A 17,758-nucleotide genomic window follows, 5' to 3' on the forward strand; every position below is an offset into this window, starting at 1 on the left:
ACTTATCCATAACTTGGATCTACCAATCTTAAGTTAGTTCAATTATTCTTATACTACCTAGGCAGGAAATCTTCAACTCGGATCTGAAGTTTACATGCCTACTTATTATAGTGGCAATATTAGGATTATAGACGAGACAGGTAGAAGAATTGATGCCCTCGATATGTGTACCCAGTCACTAGTTTTTATACCTGTCCAGGTTTAGAGTTCCTTGTGGAATAACGAAGTTGATAGGCCTATATCAAAACCCATACCAGTGTCACGAGGTGGAACTAAACAGTAGGGAAACAACTTCGTTGTTCCGCGAGGAACTCCAATCTAACTACGAGGGCTTGTGTCTATACATACTGAACATGTCCTTTGTTCTAGATGTCTCATCTAGAATCCTGACAACTAGATCGGGGACTTACAGATGAATCAGAGGACTATTCAAGTAACAAGTATACGCGCCTCGGTTATACAGTTAAATACATAGCGTGCTTTAGGTTATTAGCCTATAGTAGGTATGATGGGTCTTACCTATAAGACAACGTATCTCATTTATACACCTACTAAGATACCTAGTTAGTCGAAATATTTGAGATACCTATATCTACGTTGACGCTCAATTTTAGGAGATACGAGTTAATTGATGATGTGTATCTCCTGGAATGCCAACCAGCTTCAGAGGGTTCATCTGACCAATAAAACTTCAGTTAAGGACCGGCACTTACTACGTGAGGAAGGCCCCTCTGCGTTCGAGCAAGTCGGAAATTTTATAGAATGATTATTAGCGACAGGGCAATCCCATTTACGCTGAGAGAAACAGTGACAATGTGTCGAGGTTACAGCTATACTTGTGGTAAGCAATAGTAATTTATAACAAATAGGTATGCCCATATTGGTCTGGGGTCGGCTTAGAACTCTGACCAGGCCACCAAGACGCTAGTAAGTTGAGATATTCGTACCAATATGTAGACAACAAGGATCACGAACCTTCTCCGGACTCCAAGTCACACATAGAGCCATGGATTTAGATCTCGGCTATCTATTAGCAAGATCTGCGGATGACAGAAGCTCCTCAGGGCAGTCCCAGTGGAGGTTGAAGAATTAAATTAGCTACAAACTTGGCATAGTACGACGTCGTAAAATGCCGTGCATGATGCATTGTTTTGTTAAGATGAACAGCTGTCCTCGGCGTGGACGGTAGTGAGTTAACTATGAAGGTCGTACTGCTGGTTTCGGACAAGCTACAAGACGGCGTCGGCATAGCCGATACATATGAATAAGATTGGAGTTATTTTTAGGCGAAGCAGCCCCCCTTTCCACTTATACCCCGGTTCCATTTAGCCGTCCCCCTAAACTAGTAAATAGTCTTTGTTATGCCTTCTATCTTACAGATATCGATGTTCTAGAAGTATTCCGTCATCCAGAAATTTATCGGAGTTTAGCACAATGGCAATGAAATCGGAGCCTTGAATATGATCCTCCTCATCTTATTCGCTTATATGTCAGATGATAGATAGAACATGCCGTTAAGGGTTCACCTCGTAGCATTTGATAATTTTGCAACAACTCTTCAACTTTTCCTATTAGGCTATTCGCGTACATACGTCTTGCCACACAGGAAATGGTGTCCTTTACTTATGCGCTTTATGTAATAGCCGTTCTTTAGATGTTTTCTTCTTTCTCGGATTGGAAGATTAGATGGTTCATCGCTTGCAAGTTGTAATGTTTTATTATTAGAATGGATCGAACTTAGCACAGCGTCCCTCTGCGGACAATAACAGTTATGACGTATATGGCTGGCATTCCCCAGCTCGCTTTCGCGTTTACATACACTACCATACCTAGACAAAATGATGTTGGAAGCTGAGGCACAGAGCCCGTAAAAAATTTAATACGAATTAGGTATTCCTCTCCGGATCAATACCCCATACGCCATATGGTCACCATTATCTCGCATCATGTATGGCAACTTGTTCTCCGCACCTTTGATTAGCAAACCGTATAATGTAGTATTCATCATATCAAACAATGCTATATATTGTAAGTAAGGGATTAGTTAGTAGGTAGAACTATTGGTATGGGTTGCAGACAAGGCATTTCGCAACAAAAAGAAAAACCCTGACTATTGATGGTTCAACTAACCCCATGTTCTTTTTCCACGTTTTAATCCTTGTCGAAGCATCGTATTGACACCACGCAACGCCGCATCCCAATCCGGCGGATGTGTGTATGTGTGCGTGTACGGCTCGGCAGTGCAATTGTCCTCTTTATTTTGCCACGCCATCCTTCCACATGTTCGTAGGAACAATGGGGACGATCAGTATATAATCAGTCGTTCAATTGTTATCCTAGGATGCTGCTAAAAAAGAAGACAAAGCACGTTCAATACTCAAGTAACTAAGTATCTACTTAGGCAGTTGGTATGACATATCTCATATCTTCAAAAAGGGAACTAGACCAGTCGACGTTAGCTAAACATAAAGTTGCATGGTTAGTGGAACCTAAAAGCACAACCATACATATTCTCTAACATAGCGCACTGCTCGATTACATAGATACTAAACCTAATAGGATCTATTTTGTGGCGTCTGAAACATTCTGACGCATGCCGCAGTCCTTCCTCCGTAACTCCTTTTTTATTATTTTATTAAAATTTTTTCTTCCTATTAGTCGATTTTAGGCATTGTTCCAGAAGCATTCCTTTTTTTTAGTCCTTGCATTCCGTGCAAGACCTTAACTTTAACAACCTTGCCAACGTCACTAACCCTCGCTCATCCCTTCTTTTTTGGAAAAGTTGGGTCGTTGCGGTGTACATCAGCCTATCCTGCCCTATCTGCCTATTTTGCTTCTTCCCTCCCACCCAAACCCTACGACATCCACACCATCCACATCCCTCCCCCAGGACAGGCCTCCTTGTCTATTTCAATCTTCCTTGTCTTACCTCGTGGTCTCGCCCGCACCAACTACAACCTATATCACATATATCAATCCTCTTACCCCCCCCTCTCGTCTTTGACTCGCCCATCATGACCTCTACATCCACAAACGTAAACAATAACCCTACTCCTGCCCAGGAAGAATTTCAAGACTTCCTCGAAAAGAACACTGATCACGGTTCACGAATACACCCCGAAGATCGTGACGACGCTCGGAGAGAGGCCAAGAATTCCGACGAAGACGAGGACGAAGAAGATCGGTATCGCAACGCACAGATAGAAGCAGCTATGCGCGCTCCTAACTTAACAGGCGATGTAAAGTTGCCACCAGCAAGCTTCAATTCAGGCCATAGTACTGGTGTGAAGGGTGTCATTGCCGATGCCCGTGCCTATGAACAGGCTCGTCAGAACAAGTGGCGAAGCAGAGTTCGTGCCGCTCGCCAATCAGTATTCGGAAAGGGGGAAGGGGCTCGTTCCACTGGCTCACATAGCGGCGACAGCGAAGATGACGAAGACGAGGATAGCTTTCTCCAACAGTGGCGAGAGGCGCGGAGAAAGGAGCTCGAGAAGGAAGCTACGAATGGTATCCGCACCCGGAGAACAAGCCCAAGCCTGAGAATGTTTGGACACTTCGATAGTGTCGACGCGTTAGGATACTTGGATGCTATCGAGAGGGTGGGAAGAGATACGGTTGTGGTAGTATTCGTTTACGACCACGAGGTTAGTCAATTTCTCTACAGTTGCCTATACGAGTGCATACTAATCAGATAAACAGTGTCAAGTATCAGGTCTCATTGAGTCGGCACTACGACCACTAGTCACTTCTCATCCCGAAATACATTTCGTCAAAGTTCACTACGAAGACATAGAATTTGACAATGCCGCCGTACCTACAGTCCTTGCGTACCGGAACCAAGGCGACCTGTTTGCTAACCTGACGGGCATTATCGACATGATCCCCGACGATGAGGACTTTGACAGCGACTCTTTAAAGAGGATTTTCAAGAAGCATAGCATCATATAAGGCTTCGTGGGTCAACTCTTGAAAGCATACGCTGGCGTTGCTACTTCACTTATAAGAGTGCGATCTCTAGTCAGTGTTCGGCCTACTCGAACCAATATATGACGCGTTAGAGATGATAATACGATAGGGCTACTCGCTCGTCAAGATGAAGGTTGCATTACTTCGCGACACATTTATGAGCGAGCTAATTCCGGTGGCCACCACATCTTTTACATCTAGAAGCATCATAACTCCATTTTAGCCGTCGGCCTGTCCGGTTGGTTATACCGAGTCGGCTCTACAGGATGGTGGTCAGCTCGCACTTATAAGGACTTGCGAAGCGTTTAGTGATAGGTTCTATGGGCGATGAGAATGATGGTGCTAGGAACGACGATAATGATGGGGTAGATGAAGGGCGCACGAGTGATTTTGTGATATCCCATTGATGCTACTACAACTCAGGAGTACAAGAGAGGTACGGGCAGTATAGATTCGATATAAGGCTATCTATTAGACATGCATTGGTTCTTGAGACCAACGTTATGGCCGGCGAGGGAATTCCTTGAGGACTTCAACTGCCATGCCCATAACTTAATAATACCAACTTGACCATACCACACTAATATTGTCTTCGTAAGCTATGTTCGGTTATGAATGATGTTGTATCCCTAATCTCATTGTATGCTATGCTGCAATAGGCTATGGGTTAGGTCGATATATACATTATCAATACTGCATTAACGGTACCCCAGCCTTGCGTCAAGATTATAGCCGGTGGGCTGGATCTAGGATCTTCTCAAGTATACCCGGGTATAAGTTCACCGTGATAGGTTTGATTTACGTGAGTGTTAGATAAACTTGGTGATCGAAAAGGTGAGCTATCCATTTTTTAAGGATCTAATTTAACATGTACCTAATAGTTGCGTCCTAACCATGTACATACATGTAACCTAGTGGATTAAACATAGTATGTACTCGTAGTGCAGCAATGCAGCTCATCTCAACCCCCACCATTTCCCGCGTCTTATCAATAAGGCATTAATTAAACTTGTTAATCTCCTCTACGCCTTGCTTTTTCTTATTGATGTTATCGATTTGAAGTTACATATAGACACGCAAACAGGAGATTCGTCCAATCTGATACATTTCTGTTTCTTTTTATTCCCACTATTTCCTTAACTACCTATCATAATCTTTTCGAGGCATGTAGATAAGTGCATCCTTGGAATATAGGGTCCATTACCTAGGTAAGGTACCTATCTGACTTGTCTGAACGGTGCCTAGTCCTGCTAGTGCAGATCTTCCTCCACCTGACCTAAGGCATTGGATGTACTCTCTTCTTCTATCTCTGACTGTCCTATTTTCTACATCCTACATTACACCAGCTGACCTGGAGGACAAGCCGTGGTCGGTCTTGATATTCCAAACTCGATACGGACGTTCACGGCCCAACTTAGACCAAGTTTTCTGTCTCAAGTGCGCACGCGCACCTAATTACTTCAGTATCGGGATACCTGAGCAGCTCGCCTACTTCGCGCTAGGGATTATAGGAATTCCCTAAGGTCTCCATAAGGAATTATAATACTTGCATGTACCTCGGTACATACAGCGTAGGTAGTTCCTAAACTCTAAGGTGAGAATACCCCGCCCCCTCCATGTCCTCCATATGTTATCCGCACGCCGTAATACGTAAGATGGGTGACTTCTAATTCAGCAAGGCAGCTTCACGCTGTTTTACCTGCTTGCCTTAATTGCCTTACAACTTGCCTTTTACTTGCCTTACCCATCCAACTATTATCCAACATTGAAACTATCTTATCCAATTACCAAAATATAAAATACTAAAATACACAACTGCTATTCACAGGTATATCACTTACTTACTACTCGTCCAAAACAATCCAACCATCTCGTCTATCCCACATTCACGTTCTTATCCCTTCCCCCCCCATCCTCCCACTTACAAGGCAGCACTTACCCCCCTTCGCCGGAATATTAACAGCGTACGTATTTGTATGTACATAAATCAGTCATATGAAGAAGACAAGTCTTGCCTCGTCTTTCGCTGTTGCTGCCTACATTTTCATTACCTTTACCTAACTCGCTCACTTGCCCACTTGCATGTACTGTTCTTTTATACCGTTTTATAACTTTGTCCAGTTTAACCTAGATACCTAACCCTACTTCGCCTGGAGCCTACTCCCCTAAGCCTGAGCCTACATGTGTATTCCTCTGACTTTACTTTCCCTTATTCTCTTCCTTATTTTAAAGAAGGATCAATAACTCTCGAGGAACTCTGCTGAACATACGAGATTACTTAGCTGACATTTCCCTTTTTAATTCGTCTAGGTATCTAAGCCCCACGGCCTTTTCTTGTCCCGTATCTTAGGTATATGCAACTTGGACATTTCGACTCCAACCTATCTGGGGCAATTTGGTTGTCTGATACCGATATCCGCACCTTACAACCTCCCCGGGACCCATAATACCGTCTGTTTGCTCGCTTATAGCCTGCCGCGTGTTCTGCCATCCTCTTTTGGTTTACCATTCCGCGACGGTAGACTTGAGGTATGACGTGATCTTGCAAAAGGCGTCTTGTTCTACCGCGTAATGGAACAGCCCGAACCATCAACACCTACCGATATACCGACTGCTGTTCCCCACTCATCTACCGACACTCCTACCCATCCCACTGCAGCCGGGTCGAGTCAAGAAAATAGCCTCGATCATACTTCCAACTCTGTACCCTCACTCCGATTCCCCCGGCCCCTAGGCAACCGGCAGCTTACGAACTGGATCTCGTCCAGCTCTCCCGACATTATGCAGCCAGAAAACTTCCCAGACGATGACCCCAGCCTGGCCGAGCTGGGCTACGACGTCATCGGTACCGATGGCGAGAGCCAGGCCGAGTCTACTGCCAGCTCCCTTGATTATCAAAGGACTGACGATGTCCAGAGCCTGGTTGGTACCGATACCGGCACCGACGTTGATGCTAACGAAGTCGATACCGACTCTTCCGACGACGAAGAGGAGGAGGAGGAGGAGGAGGAGGAGGAGGAGGAGGAAGCTACTACACTAAACGAAACCGCTGTAATCAGCACAGTTAACGATACCATTGTCGAATACCCCGCTGAGTCCGATGACGAAGATGCTGATGTGGAGACACTCGCGAATCAAAGCCTCGAGCACCCTACAAACTTCTCCCAGCATGGCATCCTAAGCTTACCACGCCGAGCAGAGATCGACCAAAGCCAGGCCCGGGAAGCCCTTGCGGAAATGCACAAGTTACCTTCTCAAGACACAGTACTCGGCAAAGAAGATAGCGCACATCTGCTTTCTCCTGAACACGAGGATTCAGATGATCATATTGCAGAAAGTTATCGCTCGACACTCAGGTTTATTCAAGGGAATTACCGTATCTTAATTGCCCTATCCGGATTTGCTGTTTTTTACGGCCTGGTCATCACTGGAAAATATTTCCTGTTTAGTCCGCCGACCCCTAAAGTCCTATCTACGGTCCCGGTAGCCTCGATCTCTTCCGCGGCCGTTCCCTCTCCCCTTGGAAATCCCATATCTACTTCTATATTCACACCAACTTTGACCAATACTCAAACCCAAAAGGCGTTACAGACTAGTAGTACTTCGCCAAGTGGCCTTGTCTTCATGTCGTTTGGGAAAGATAAGGACCAGACTGACGCCACCAATCGGTCCCAACCACAGACCATCTGCTCGGCGGAACTATATGACCGAAATGAGATCCTAGTAAAGATCCCCCAGGGTGTCAAATCCGCCTGGCTCTCAAAAGACGCCATATTAATTGCCGTGAGTCGGGGCCTGTACGACATCCCGACTAAGGTAACCTCTGTAGACGAGGGCTTCTTGATCCAGGTACCTCTTGAAGAGGCATACAATGTTCTGGCCGTATCTATTGCTACAACTTCGAAGCCTAAGGTTAAGGAGACCTTTCACGTCGACTTCGGCAGGAACAAGTTTATAGATGCTCTTGATGCTGGAAAGCAGCTGGTCAGGGGCTTCGCGCAGAAATTTGTCGACACCGTCAACGAGACAACGGCATGGGTTGAGGAGACTTACATACCGGCTCTGGATGTCATGTCGAAGCAAGTCTGCAGCCAGACATCGTCCGTCTCCGACACCTTATTGCAGGGATTTAAAGATGTCGCTAACGCCGTCCTCGGTCTCCCTTCCCATCTTATCTCGCAGATTATTACCCAGATTAAGCAGTCCTTCGTCGTCGACGATCTAGCACGACGTCAGCATCAAGCACAGTTGGAGCTTGTGAAAGGGGCTCAAGACCTCCGCGACGAGCTTACGTTACGCTACCTTTCTGCGCAGCTCAGATCTAAGCTTTGGTGGCTTCGAGTACGGGGGAAGACGGATGAATACCAACGTTATCTCTCGAAGGCCGAGGTCTACTTAAAAGAGAGGACTATCGAAGCCAAAGTAGCTAGGCAGGAAAGAGCCGAGTATGTCAAGAAACAGGTACGGTCACAGCAAAAGAACGAGCATGAGGAGACGAGAGGTTCTTTCTGGAACAAGCGCACGAGGGCCTCCTAGGGATGATCCGCTCGTTCTGGACATTTTAATTACATGGTTGGCGAGAGTGAACTCAAGGACGGCGTTGGGCTTGGGTGATTTGGTAGTTTTTGCTGGTTATCTTGTCCTCGGTTATCTATCCTGACGCCACTGTAGAACAAAGCGGTGCTTCCCTTGAATCCCCACTTTATCTCTCTTCGACTCAGTTGCTGCGTCGATGATACATGTACACAAGGATGGACTACTGGAAGTATGACAGGATGTTCTATTCCCCCCTTTTCTTCACGTTTGAGCGTCAGGGTTATTCAGGGATAACGACGTTCAGAGGTTATACGTTTTACATGTGTTCTTAGTACCAACCCCATTTGGCATTGATGTCGAGCGGTGGTGATCCTGATGAGCGGAGGATGATTCGTCATCCGCTTTGGGTATATTGTCGATAGTCGCCGGGCATAGAGCTCGAGAGCTATTACTTTGACTTTGTAGTGGTTTGTCAATAAGATGGAACCTGAGGAGCCCCAAATATATGACCAGCGAGTAGAAATACATTGCTTTTGTGGTCGTAATTCTTTATCACGTTAGTGAGATAGTATGCAAGGCGCTATGTTCTCGCTTTCGAGCTGAGCTCCCGTGGTGAAGATTCATTTTTGCTTAACTCCTATAATAGTCCTAACTAGGCAATGTAAATTTGGGGGGTTTTTTTTAACGCGAGGCTTTTCTCCTCTTCTTTGTTCTATGCTATACATGATACAGTTCGCTTGGATCTACATTGAATGTAAGACTCTAACTAGACGAGCCTAAATATATATCTCAACGAAGCTAGGTATACATACGAATACATGTAAGGCATATCTCTGTGGGTAGCTACTTTAGAACCCCTAAGACCAATCTGCGCAACATGAAGGGTTACATACAGGACAAGTCAAGCCCTTAATCTATGAGTCGTGATGCAGATAATGACGAGGCTCTCTCTCTCCCGTGGGGTACCCTGATGGTGTCTCTATGCGACTCAAGTTGCTGTCACTTGGTAACGGTACCTGATATCTTGATTGTGATATGATCATATTGATTTTTATTTTTATTTTTTACCTCCGTGCTTGTGTATTTACCTTATTATTTCAATTATAGGATAGCTCTCCATATACATATATATGTCACAAGTTTGAAGTTATAAGTAAAAATGTTAGATATTTAGGGAACGTTGTATGTCATTGTCACATGTACAAATAACAGATACATGGTACCTACATGTATGTACTCAGGGTACCTAAAGCCTAGGTAGGTACCTAGGTAGGTACCTAAGATAGCTCTTACAGCTGCCAACTGTTCGTCGGCACCCTTTATCACCTGATAAGCAAATGGAGCTTCGGTGGGGGTTACTTTGGTGCCCGATCTTGGGAAATCACAACTTTGTGATCCACTGTTCAGGGCAGCAGGGGGAGGGGTTTAGAAAAAGAGGACGGACAGGCAGGTATGAAGGCGGGCATCAGGGCGGGGCGAGGGCGAGGGGCAATTCTTCAGATTCCCCACCCCCTCGTTTGTTTTGCAAGATTGTTATTTGATTTAGAACCCATCAACTACAAGTCAATCACAATATTTCAACCTAATACCACATACTACCCAGCTACCACTTAGACTTCTACCCAATCTTCTGGTTGCGCTCCCGTGCATACATTTTACATAGTAAAAGAGACGGACTGGTACGTGTGCCTTTTTCTTAATAGTCGTCTACCTGCATATCTTTTTCTTTGCATCAAATCACTTGCATCGCATCAATCCTTCTAGATCTTGGTACATCAGGTAGGTACCCCTCCTAGACACCAACTGTCTATGGCGGTGGGGTGGCATGTCTGATGGTCTTTTCTTCTTTTCTTTCTTTTCCTTGCTCAGGTCTATTTTCTTCCTAGTTAGGTTGCTTGTCTAGATACCTTATTTACCTTTCTTATTTACCACAACCATCTTCCCTAACCCATCTACAACATATTCGGTATCTGCAATACGACGAGTTGAACTAAGTCTTTTTGCTAGTGCTCCTTTTCCTTATCCGAAGATCGCTATTATTTGTCGCGAAGGAGGAAAACAAGTAAAAGAATCTCGACTCACCTTTTCATCTAGCAATATTCAACATGAGCTCCACCGAGAACACCGAACCCAAGGTCGGCGAGACCAAGGCTGCCGAGATGGCTGAGAGCAAACCTCTTACTTCATCATCCGTCTTCTCCATGTTTGGCGGTGGCGCAAAGAAGGAGAAGAAGGAGGATGATGATCGTGGTGACGTTTCCGGTAGCGCCAAGGCCCAGCGCGAGGCCGCTGCTGCTGCGAAGGGTGATGATGAGGTATGTAAACATACTCCATATACCTTGATGTGTTCTTTCCCGCTTGCCGTGATAAGCACTGACGATATTTTTCTGTATAGGAGGAGGTAGCTCCCGAGTCGGAGGACGTCCACTTCGAACCCGTCCACAAGCTCACCGAGAAAATCAAGACGGTAACACACGAAGAGTCCGAGGAGGAGATATTCAACATGCGATGCAAGATGTTCAAGTTCACTCAAGATGCCGAGGGCAAGGGTGAGTGGAAGGAGCGTGGTACTGGACCTCTCCGTCTATTGAAGCATAAGGAGAATGGCAAGATTCGTCTGGTTATGCGACGAGACAAGACCCTCAAAGTTTGCGCCAACCACTATAGTATGTTTTTCTATACCCACCATCCTATATATCATAAGCTAATATGGTGGTTGTCTAGTTACCCCTGAGATGACGATCGCCCCTATGTCTACCAGCGACCGTGCCTGGCTCTGGAATGTGGGCGCTGATGTTAGCGAGGGTGAACCTGAGGCTATCACCGTTTCCGTTCGCGTAGCTAATGCCGAGAGTAAGCCGTGATTCTAATCCATCACCGCCATCTAATACTAATACTTCTTTCAGATGCTCAACTGTTTAAGGAAGCCTGGCTCAAGGCCCAAAAGGACAACGAGGTGCTCTTTGCCCAGGCAGCCCAGGCCAAGAACGAGACAGAGGAATCCGAGCCCAAGGCGGAGGAAAAGAAGGAGGAAGCCGCTGCTTCCTCGTAATGTGCCGGCATTCATGGTGTCAAGGATGGTGTTCGCCCGAAATCCGTTGGGTGTTGTGGACTTCCAATCACTCAGATTCGCTGCATGGTGGATGTATAGAGCAAGTGCTCCGCAGCGGAAGATTTGGAAAGTAGGGCATGTCCTCAAGGATTTACAGAGCAGCGAAGGACGGTAATGATTATGACGGGAGATGAAGAGAGACGCTTAGATAGTGTACGGGTGGATCAAACACCAACTCCCCCAATAACTTAGTCACGACACTTTGTCCCCTGCGAAACGCTTCACATTCACAATGAATACAACCCCGATCCCCCCAAAAGATACTACTGATATCGCGAATAGAAGAAGTGTTAAAAAGGTTGTAGAGCTGTTGAAGTGATATATATATACCTATGTGGGCTGACTTGTTTAGTTCGAACTTTGGAAATATTGAGAGACTAGGTAATCTTGTAGATGTGTAAAATATTGATACTGTATATCTATTAAATAGTAACCTAGTCGATTTCAGGTAATAGCATTCCAGGGTTCTCAGTCAACTATGTGTGGTAAAAGTTTAATAAATGGGAGGCCACGTGACTTCGCGCGAAATTATCGACAAGGTGATTTCGATGCGACGCGTAATTTTTCAGGCTTCAGCTAACTATTAGGTTTTTACCTCATCACCCCTATCTACTCGCCACTAAAATTCTTTGGGCTTATTATCTGCTAAGTACGGGTGCTCTTTCAAATTTCGGGCCTGGGTACCACCGAGTATAAATCTCGCCCGGTTTGCTTGTTGCGTTTGTGTTCGCTTACTCCTACGTCATTTCTTTCAGACATGGAGGGGTGGTGATAGGGCCGCAAACCTACTAATTACCCCTAAACGTATCGCTTGGAGCAATAACAGAGCGCATCAACTTATCATGGCTCGTAAGAATAAGAAACGTCAGACTCAACTTACGTTTGAGTCTACTGGTGCTTCTAGCTCGCCGGGTCGAGCTGCACCCGCCAACGTGCGGTTTTCTAAAGATACAGGTGCGAGCAGTAGTCCAGGTCGCGCATCCCCAGCGCAAGCAACTCGTTCTTCGGGTCGCTCTAAGAAGAGGCAGAGTAAACTACGAGGTACTGTTGGTATGTATCTATTGTTTCTCCTTTATTGTTTATCTAGAAGTTTTTCTTTTTCTTTCTTGACGTGTTTTAAACTTGGGTTTGCCACTCAAGAATAGGAGGGTAGCGAATAGATTAGTTTGTATTATCACAATACTCATAATTGGATAGGGTTATCACAAAATACGACATCGCCGGCCCGGCCCCCCCCAGCTAGTTTCATGCCAAAACTTCATGACTCTAAGCGCCCCGCCGTGGGTGATGATTCCGAGTCTGAGGCTGAAGTGCCAGACCGAGAGGGAGAGAATAACGTCCCTCTAAAGTCGTCGCAGTCTGTCTCAACTAGACTTCAAAACACCGTCATTGATGACGACGATGACGACGATGACGATGATGATGAGCCAATCGCTCCCCCCTCTACACTAAAACGTCGACGTCCTCCTGTTATCGCTTTAGACGACTCGGATGACGATGACCGTCCTATTGTCCCGCCTAGCTCACTGAAACGCCCACGCCCGAGATTCATTGAACTTGAGGACTCGAGCGACAGAGATGTTTCACCGGTGAAAAAGAGGAAGACATCAGTCTCAACTCCTGGTCGACTTAAGAGACCAACCTCTCTAGTTCCTTCTTCACCCACAAAACGGGGCGCACTGAAGGGTCATCGTTCTGAAAAACAGAAGAAAATGGAACTTCTTCGCCGCCGAAGAGCTGGCGAGAAGGTTGAAAAGCTTACATCTTCAGAAGAAGATTCTGATGGGGAGAGGCGTGGACTCTACGACACGGACCCAGAGGAACAATTCGTCGTCCTGAAGGACTTCGATGACGAGGAGTCAGAAGGTGAAGAGCAAGAACAGGAGGAAAAGCCTGCTAAGCGATTACGACGAAAGGAAAAGAAAATTGAGGAGACAAGCCAAAATGATAACCAGGGGGGTATCGAGGGTCAAGATGGAGACGACGATGATAAGGACCTCGAAGATTTCATATCTGATGACGACGATGCGCCCCTAGGAGCTCCTGCAAACCTGGATATTCCCCTGGAATTCACAGCTCAAGCACATAGGCCACTAAAGGACCAATTCCCATATGTCATTGAGTGGCTAGTTCACAACCGTATCAACCCCGCGTTCGAACGCAACGACCCCGTCTACAATAACGCCTGGCGTAAACTAGACGACGAGGTCCGCGCTCTCGCATCCTCCAAGTTCGCTTCCGCCGCTTGGAAGGCCGAGTTCTACCGTACTCTAAAAGGCAGGCCTAAGATGGAGGCTTACGAGATGGATCGATCCGAAAGAAGCGGTGGCCTGTACGACACATGCGACGCCTGCGGCCGAAGCAACCACCCCGCCTCCTTCCGCATTATTTTCCAAGGGCACCCGTACTACAAAAGTACCCTTGCAGATGTCGAATCTGATACCGAGGATAATGACAGCAATGAAGACGAAGACAACGACAACGAAAGCGACGCCGGATCCATCGACACGCAAGGTATGACGCTACCTTCGGTAACTAGAGAATGGCACGTAGGCGTTGTATGCTGCAGTAACGCGGAAACCGCACACAGTCTCATCCACTGGAAACACGCCCTCAAGGAATGGGTCGAGGAGCGGCTCGAAGACGACGGGTGGATGGCTGCGCACAAACTTAAGGAGCGCGAGCGCTTGAAAGCTAGGAAGCGCCGCGATCTGGCGAATGGGATTGTCGATGGATGGCGTGAGAAGGGTATAGTGGCTGCGCTGTATAAGGACTTTAAGAGTACGCTTGAGGGCGCGCGGAATAAGACTACGGGGGGGCGAGGGAGAGGACGGTTTCGGTAAGGGGTTTGTTGTAATAGACGATAAACCTGCTGCTATTTTCCTTTTAAGATCTTGAGGTCGATATTGGAAGTTAGGTACTACTACGAGAGATGTTGATACCCAGGAGCTTACTAGTGGTACTTTGTACCGCATGCAAGATTAGGTACTCGATCTCTGGGTGGAAACCTGCAGGATAGGAAGGGCAGTTTACAAGAGCCCCGAGCTAGTTATGAAGTCACGAAGTCACACGAATACTTCAATAATGAATGAAAATCGTAGTGCTTTTATTTTATTTTATGTTGGCTCATCCCTAACCTTACCTTGGTCCTTTTCCTACCGCACCGCCATGATATATACCCATAACCAATATTTCTCTTCTCACTTCACTTTTAGGTTTCATGCTATTTTTTATATATCTACCTAATAACCTTCGCCCTCGTAATGAAATCTCGTATCCGATCTAAACTCTGCTGGCCATCCGATCCCTCAACGCCGCTGCTTACATCAACGCCGATGATCCGACTACCGTCTTCGCCGACGGCAGAGATTACGTCTGCTATGTTCTCCGGCGCTAAGCCACCTGCTAACACGATTCGTAGTTCCGGGTCATTCGCTAGCGCTGCTTTTACGTCGACGCCGTCGAGTAACTGTCCCGATCCGGACCCTGAGTCGAATAGGGGCGCGGCGTGATATCCGCGGGCGCCCAGCCCCGGCTCACCAGGCGAGAAGCGCCGTATCACGGGGACTGGGATCGCGTGTGCCCACTCTATCGGCTCGCGGCCGTGAAGCTGTACGACGTCAAGGGAGTAACGTTTCTGCAACTCGAGAATTTCGTCCAGGGGTTGGCTTTGGAACACGCCGACGAGTAGGGGGCGGTTAGGAAGAGTAATTCTGCGGAATGCTGAGGCAAAGAAGTCACTTGCGGCATTGCTAGATATAGGTGTGGTAGAGGAAGCTAATGAGTCGGATCGGGAGAAGTCGTGGACCACTTTGGAGATAGCCTTCGCAGCATCATCGCCCACGGTGCGCTTTCGTCCCGGCACGAGAATTATGCCGATTAAATCTGCGCCGGCCTCAGCAGCGGCCAACGCGCCCTCGGGAGTACGCGTGCCGCAAATCTTGACAAGGAGGGGGCTGGGCTTTGGTTTTTGTTGGGCGGTTATTTGGCCCGCGCAGAGCTGCTGGATGAACTGCGATGCGTCGGGGGCTCGCATAATGGCTTCGCCTACTAGGATAGCGTTGACGCCGTCCTTGTGGTTGACAACTACGTCGTCGTGGGTGTTGATACCGCTGAGAGCGCATATGATAGTGTCCTTTGGCACGAGACTGCGTAGTCTGCTAGTAGTGCCGAGGTCAACCTCGAAGGACTCAAGGTTGCGGTTGTTAACACCTATGACCTTGGCGCCCAGTTCCACCGCCGTTTTCATCTCCTCTGCGTTCTGGACTTCTACCAGGGGCTCCATTCCCAAGGAAAGAGAATACTTGTATAGGCGCGTGAGTAGCTCTACGTCGAGCATCTTGACAATAAGGAGGACCGTGTCGGCACCAGCGAGTCGCGCCTCTAGGATTTGGTACTCGTCGAATATGAATTCCTTTCGGAGCACCGCAGGCCGGTTAGGCATGCTGTCTAATACTTGCCGGGCGGCACGGAGATCTTCGATGCTACCCTTAAACCAGTCTGGCTCCGTGAGCACGGAGATGACGCTGGCCCCTGCTAGAGCGTACTTCTTCGCCTGCGATGGCGCGTCGATTTCAAGGGCAAAGATACCTTTCGAGGGCGAGCCTCGCTTGATCTCGGCCATAAGGGAGACATCGAACGGGGTTTGGCGCAGGCGATCGACGAACGGTATCTGAGGGGGAGCGGCGTTAAGTTCGTAAGCAGCCTCAAGATCGCTTAAACGTTGCGATGGGATCTCCTTCTGGGCTGTCACTGCCTCCTTTCGACGGGCATATATTTGTTGTAATATGTTATTCTTCTTCGGAGCCGCCGCTGCCATGTTCTTTGCGACACCGTTAGCCTGCGACTCTTTTTGTAGCCGCTCGTTGTCAGCCCAAGTACCCCCTCGCATGTGCAAGAAATTCTTGATCATAACCCGACCATCTGCTGATAGAATACTCTCGGGGTGGAACTGAACGCCTTCGACCGTATACTCCTTGTGGCGCACGCCCATTATAACACCCTTTGAACCATCGTCCTTGGGAATCCAGGAGGTGACCTCGAGACATTCGGGTAGAGTGACATGTGTGCCCGCAAGAGAGTGGTATCTTGTGACAGGAAGACTTTGTGCCATTCCCGCATAGACACCCTTAGAATCGTGGGCCAATGGCGAGGTCTTGCCGTGAAGGATTTCTCCGGCGGACTTTACATCACCACCGTAGACTTCGAAAATGCACTGCCTATATATACCCGCGTTAGGTAACAGGCCAGAGATGAGGTTTGTAGTGAAGAGTGTTCTAACTCACTGGCCCATACAAACCCCAAATATTGGGATCTTTCCCGCAAAGTGCCTAATGGCATCTCGACTTACTCCAGAGTCGGAGCTAGGGTGACCCGGACCGGGGCTGACGACGAGCTGGGTGGGTTTCTTGGCTATCAACTCGTCGAGAGTGATCTGATCGTTCCGGTATACGGTAACTTTGGCGCCCTCGAGGACGAGATATTGGTACACATTCCAGGTGAAGGAGTCATAGTTGTCTATGAGGATAAGGTTCGAAGCGGTAGGGATGGGAGGCGAAGGGTCCGGATGGTGAGGGGAGTGGTCAATGATGTCTAGAGCTGTAGCCATGTTTTACTTATTCCTTAATTTTCTTTGTTTCTTGCTTCCTCTTGTTTTGATCTTTTTTGTCTATGATAAAACAAGTTGGAGTGGGATGATGACTCTTCTACTAGCCGGGGTGGAAATGAGGGTATCTCGATTGGTGGAATCACAAATTCACTTTTTGGACAAAATAAGAGACGATATTAACGTGGAAACGACGATATATCCGACTTCAGTCGAGAATCCCACTCTACCGCTCTACCGGCTCCTCAATGCGACTTTTATGTTGTACATGCAAACAATATTTGAATTATTTCCGGGCATCGGAGGTATGACAAAGTGGCAGAATTCCGTAGCCCCTCCAAGGTAGGTACCTATATAGAAGGCTGAGGCTAAAAGGCATATCTTTTATCGATAACATAGGTCATTGCCACATCCGGTGGGCGGTGGCTTTTCTTGCACTTATCCATTTGGAGCTAGTTTCTATTAATTAATTAGAGAGGTAATATGTAGCGCGTACCTGCGCGCGGTGCTGCATGTACCTCTGGGTGGGTACATGTAAC

The 17,758-nt window shown here is 47.2% G+C and overlaps 5 protein-coding genes across 5 annotated transcripts; 4 read left to right on the plus strand and 1 right to left on the minus strand.

Annotated features, from left to right (window-relative positions):
* Positions 1 to 3,014: 3,014 nt before the first annotated feature.
* Positions 3,015 to 3,948, plus strand: F4813DRAFT_383440 (thioredoxin-like protein; the record flags this gene model as incomplete). The annotated part of the gene is made up of 2 exons (XM_049245944.1): positions 3,015 to 3,644; positions 3,700 to 3,948. The coding sequence occupies 2 exons, from the start codon at positions 3,015 to 3,017 to the stop codon at positions 3,946 to 3,948; spliced, it is 879 nt and encodes a 292-aa protein (XP_049095202.1).
* A 2,005-nt stretch (positions 3,949 to 5,953) lies between these two features.
* On the plus strand, positions 5,954 to 8,652 carry F4813DRAFT_277748 (uncharacterized protein). The gene is made up of 2 exons (XM_049240453.1): positions 5,954 to 6,149; positions 6,277 to 8,652. Exon 2 carries the CDS (start codon positions 6,538 to 6,540, stop codon positions 8,500 to 8,502), a length of 1,965 nt encoding a protein of 654 aa, XP_049095203.1. The 5' UTR covers positions 5,954 to 6,149; positions 6,277 to 6,537; the 3' UTR covers positions 8,503 to 8,652.
* A 1,265-nt stretch (positions 8,653 to 9,917) lies between these two features.
* Positions 9,918 to 12,041, plus strand: F4813DRAFT_375541 (uncharacterized protein). The gene is made up of 5 exons (XM_049245023.1): positions 9,918 to 10,181; positions 10,597 to 10,817; positions 10,898 to 11,168; positions 11,227 to 11,355; positions 11,409 to 12,041. Exons 2-5 carry the CDS (start codon positions 10,608 to 10,610, stop codon positions 11,552 to 11,554), a joined length of 756 nt encoding a protein of 251 aa, XP_049095204.1. The 5' UTR covers positions 9,918 to 10,181; positions 10,597 to 10,607; the 3' UTR covers positions 11,555 to 12,041.
* Positions 12,042 to 12,202: 161 nt separating this feature from the next.
* F4813DRAFT_277818 (uncharacterized protein) lies at positions 12,203 to 14,696 on the plus strand. Its single transcript, XM_049240455.1, has 2 exons — positions 12,203 to 12,664; positions 12,812 to 14,696. Exons 1-2 carry the CDS (start codon positions 12,457 to 12,459, stop codon positions 14,455 to 14,457), a joined length of 1,854 nt encoding a protein of 617 aa, XP_049095205.1. The 5' UTR covers positions 12,203 to 12,456; the 3' UTR covers positions 14,458 to 14,696.
* Position 14,697: 1 nt separating this feature from the next.
* Positions 14,698 to 17,524, minus strand: F4813DRAFT_277815 (indole-3-glycerol phosphate synthase-domain-containing protein). Its single transcript, XM_049240454.1, has 2 exons — positions 16,900 to 17,524; positions 14,698 to 16,833 (listed from the first exon to the last, which is right to left on the minus strand). The coding sequence occupies exons 1-2, from the start codon at positions 17,220 to 17,222 to the stop codon at positions 14,853 to 14,855; spliced, it is 2,304 nt and encodes a 767-aa protein (XP_049095206.1). The 5' UTR covers positions 17,223 to 17,524; the 3' UTR covers positions 14,698 to 14,852.
* Between the last annotated feature and the right edge of the window lie 234 nt (positions 17,525 to 17,758).

The sequence above is a fragment of the Daldinia decipiens genome (genome assembly GCF_022478715.1).
Source record: "Daldinia decipiens strain CBS 113046 unplaced genomic scaffold F4813scaffold_51, whole genome shotgun sequence".
Lineage (NCBI taxonomy): Eukaryota > Fungi > Ascomycota > Sordariomycetes > Xylariales > Hypoxylaceae > Daldinia > Daldinia decipiens.

Bases quoted from the DNA above. Each gene is read 5' to 3' on its own strand.
- F4813DRAFT_375541 (XM_049245023.1), top strand. From the start codon at position 10,608: ATGAGCTCCACCGAGAACACCGAACCCAAGGTCGGCGAGACCAAGGCT. The intron at 10,818-10,897 runs GTATGTAAACAT...TTTTCTGTATAG, and splicing joins CTGCGAAGGGTGATGATGAG to GAGGAGGTAGCTCCCGAGTC. The intron at 11,356-11,408 runs GTAAGCCGTGAT...TACTTCTTTCAG, and splicing joins TCGCGTAGCTAATGCCGAGA to ATGCTCAACTGTTTAAGGAA.
- F4813DRAFT_277818 (XM_049240455.1), top strand. From the start codon at position 12,457: ATGGCTCGTAAGAATAAGAAACGTCAGACTCAACTTACGTTTGAGTCT. The intron at 12,665-12,811 runs GTATGTATCTAT...ATAATTGGATAG, and splicing joins TAAACTACGAGGTACTGTTG to GGTTATCACAAAATACGACA.
- F4813DRAFT_277748 (XM_049240453.1), top strand. From the start codon at position 6,538: ATGGAACAGCCCGAACCATCAACACCTACCGATATACCGACTGCTGTT.
- F4813DRAFT_277815 (XM_049240454.1), bottom strand. From the start codon at position 17,222: ATGGCTACAGCTCTAGACATCATTGACCACTCCCCTCACCATCCGGAC. The intron at 16,834-16,899 runs GTGAGTTAGAAC...GGGTATATATAG, and splicing joins TTTGGGGTTTGTATGGGCCA to GCAGTGCATTTTCGAAGTCT.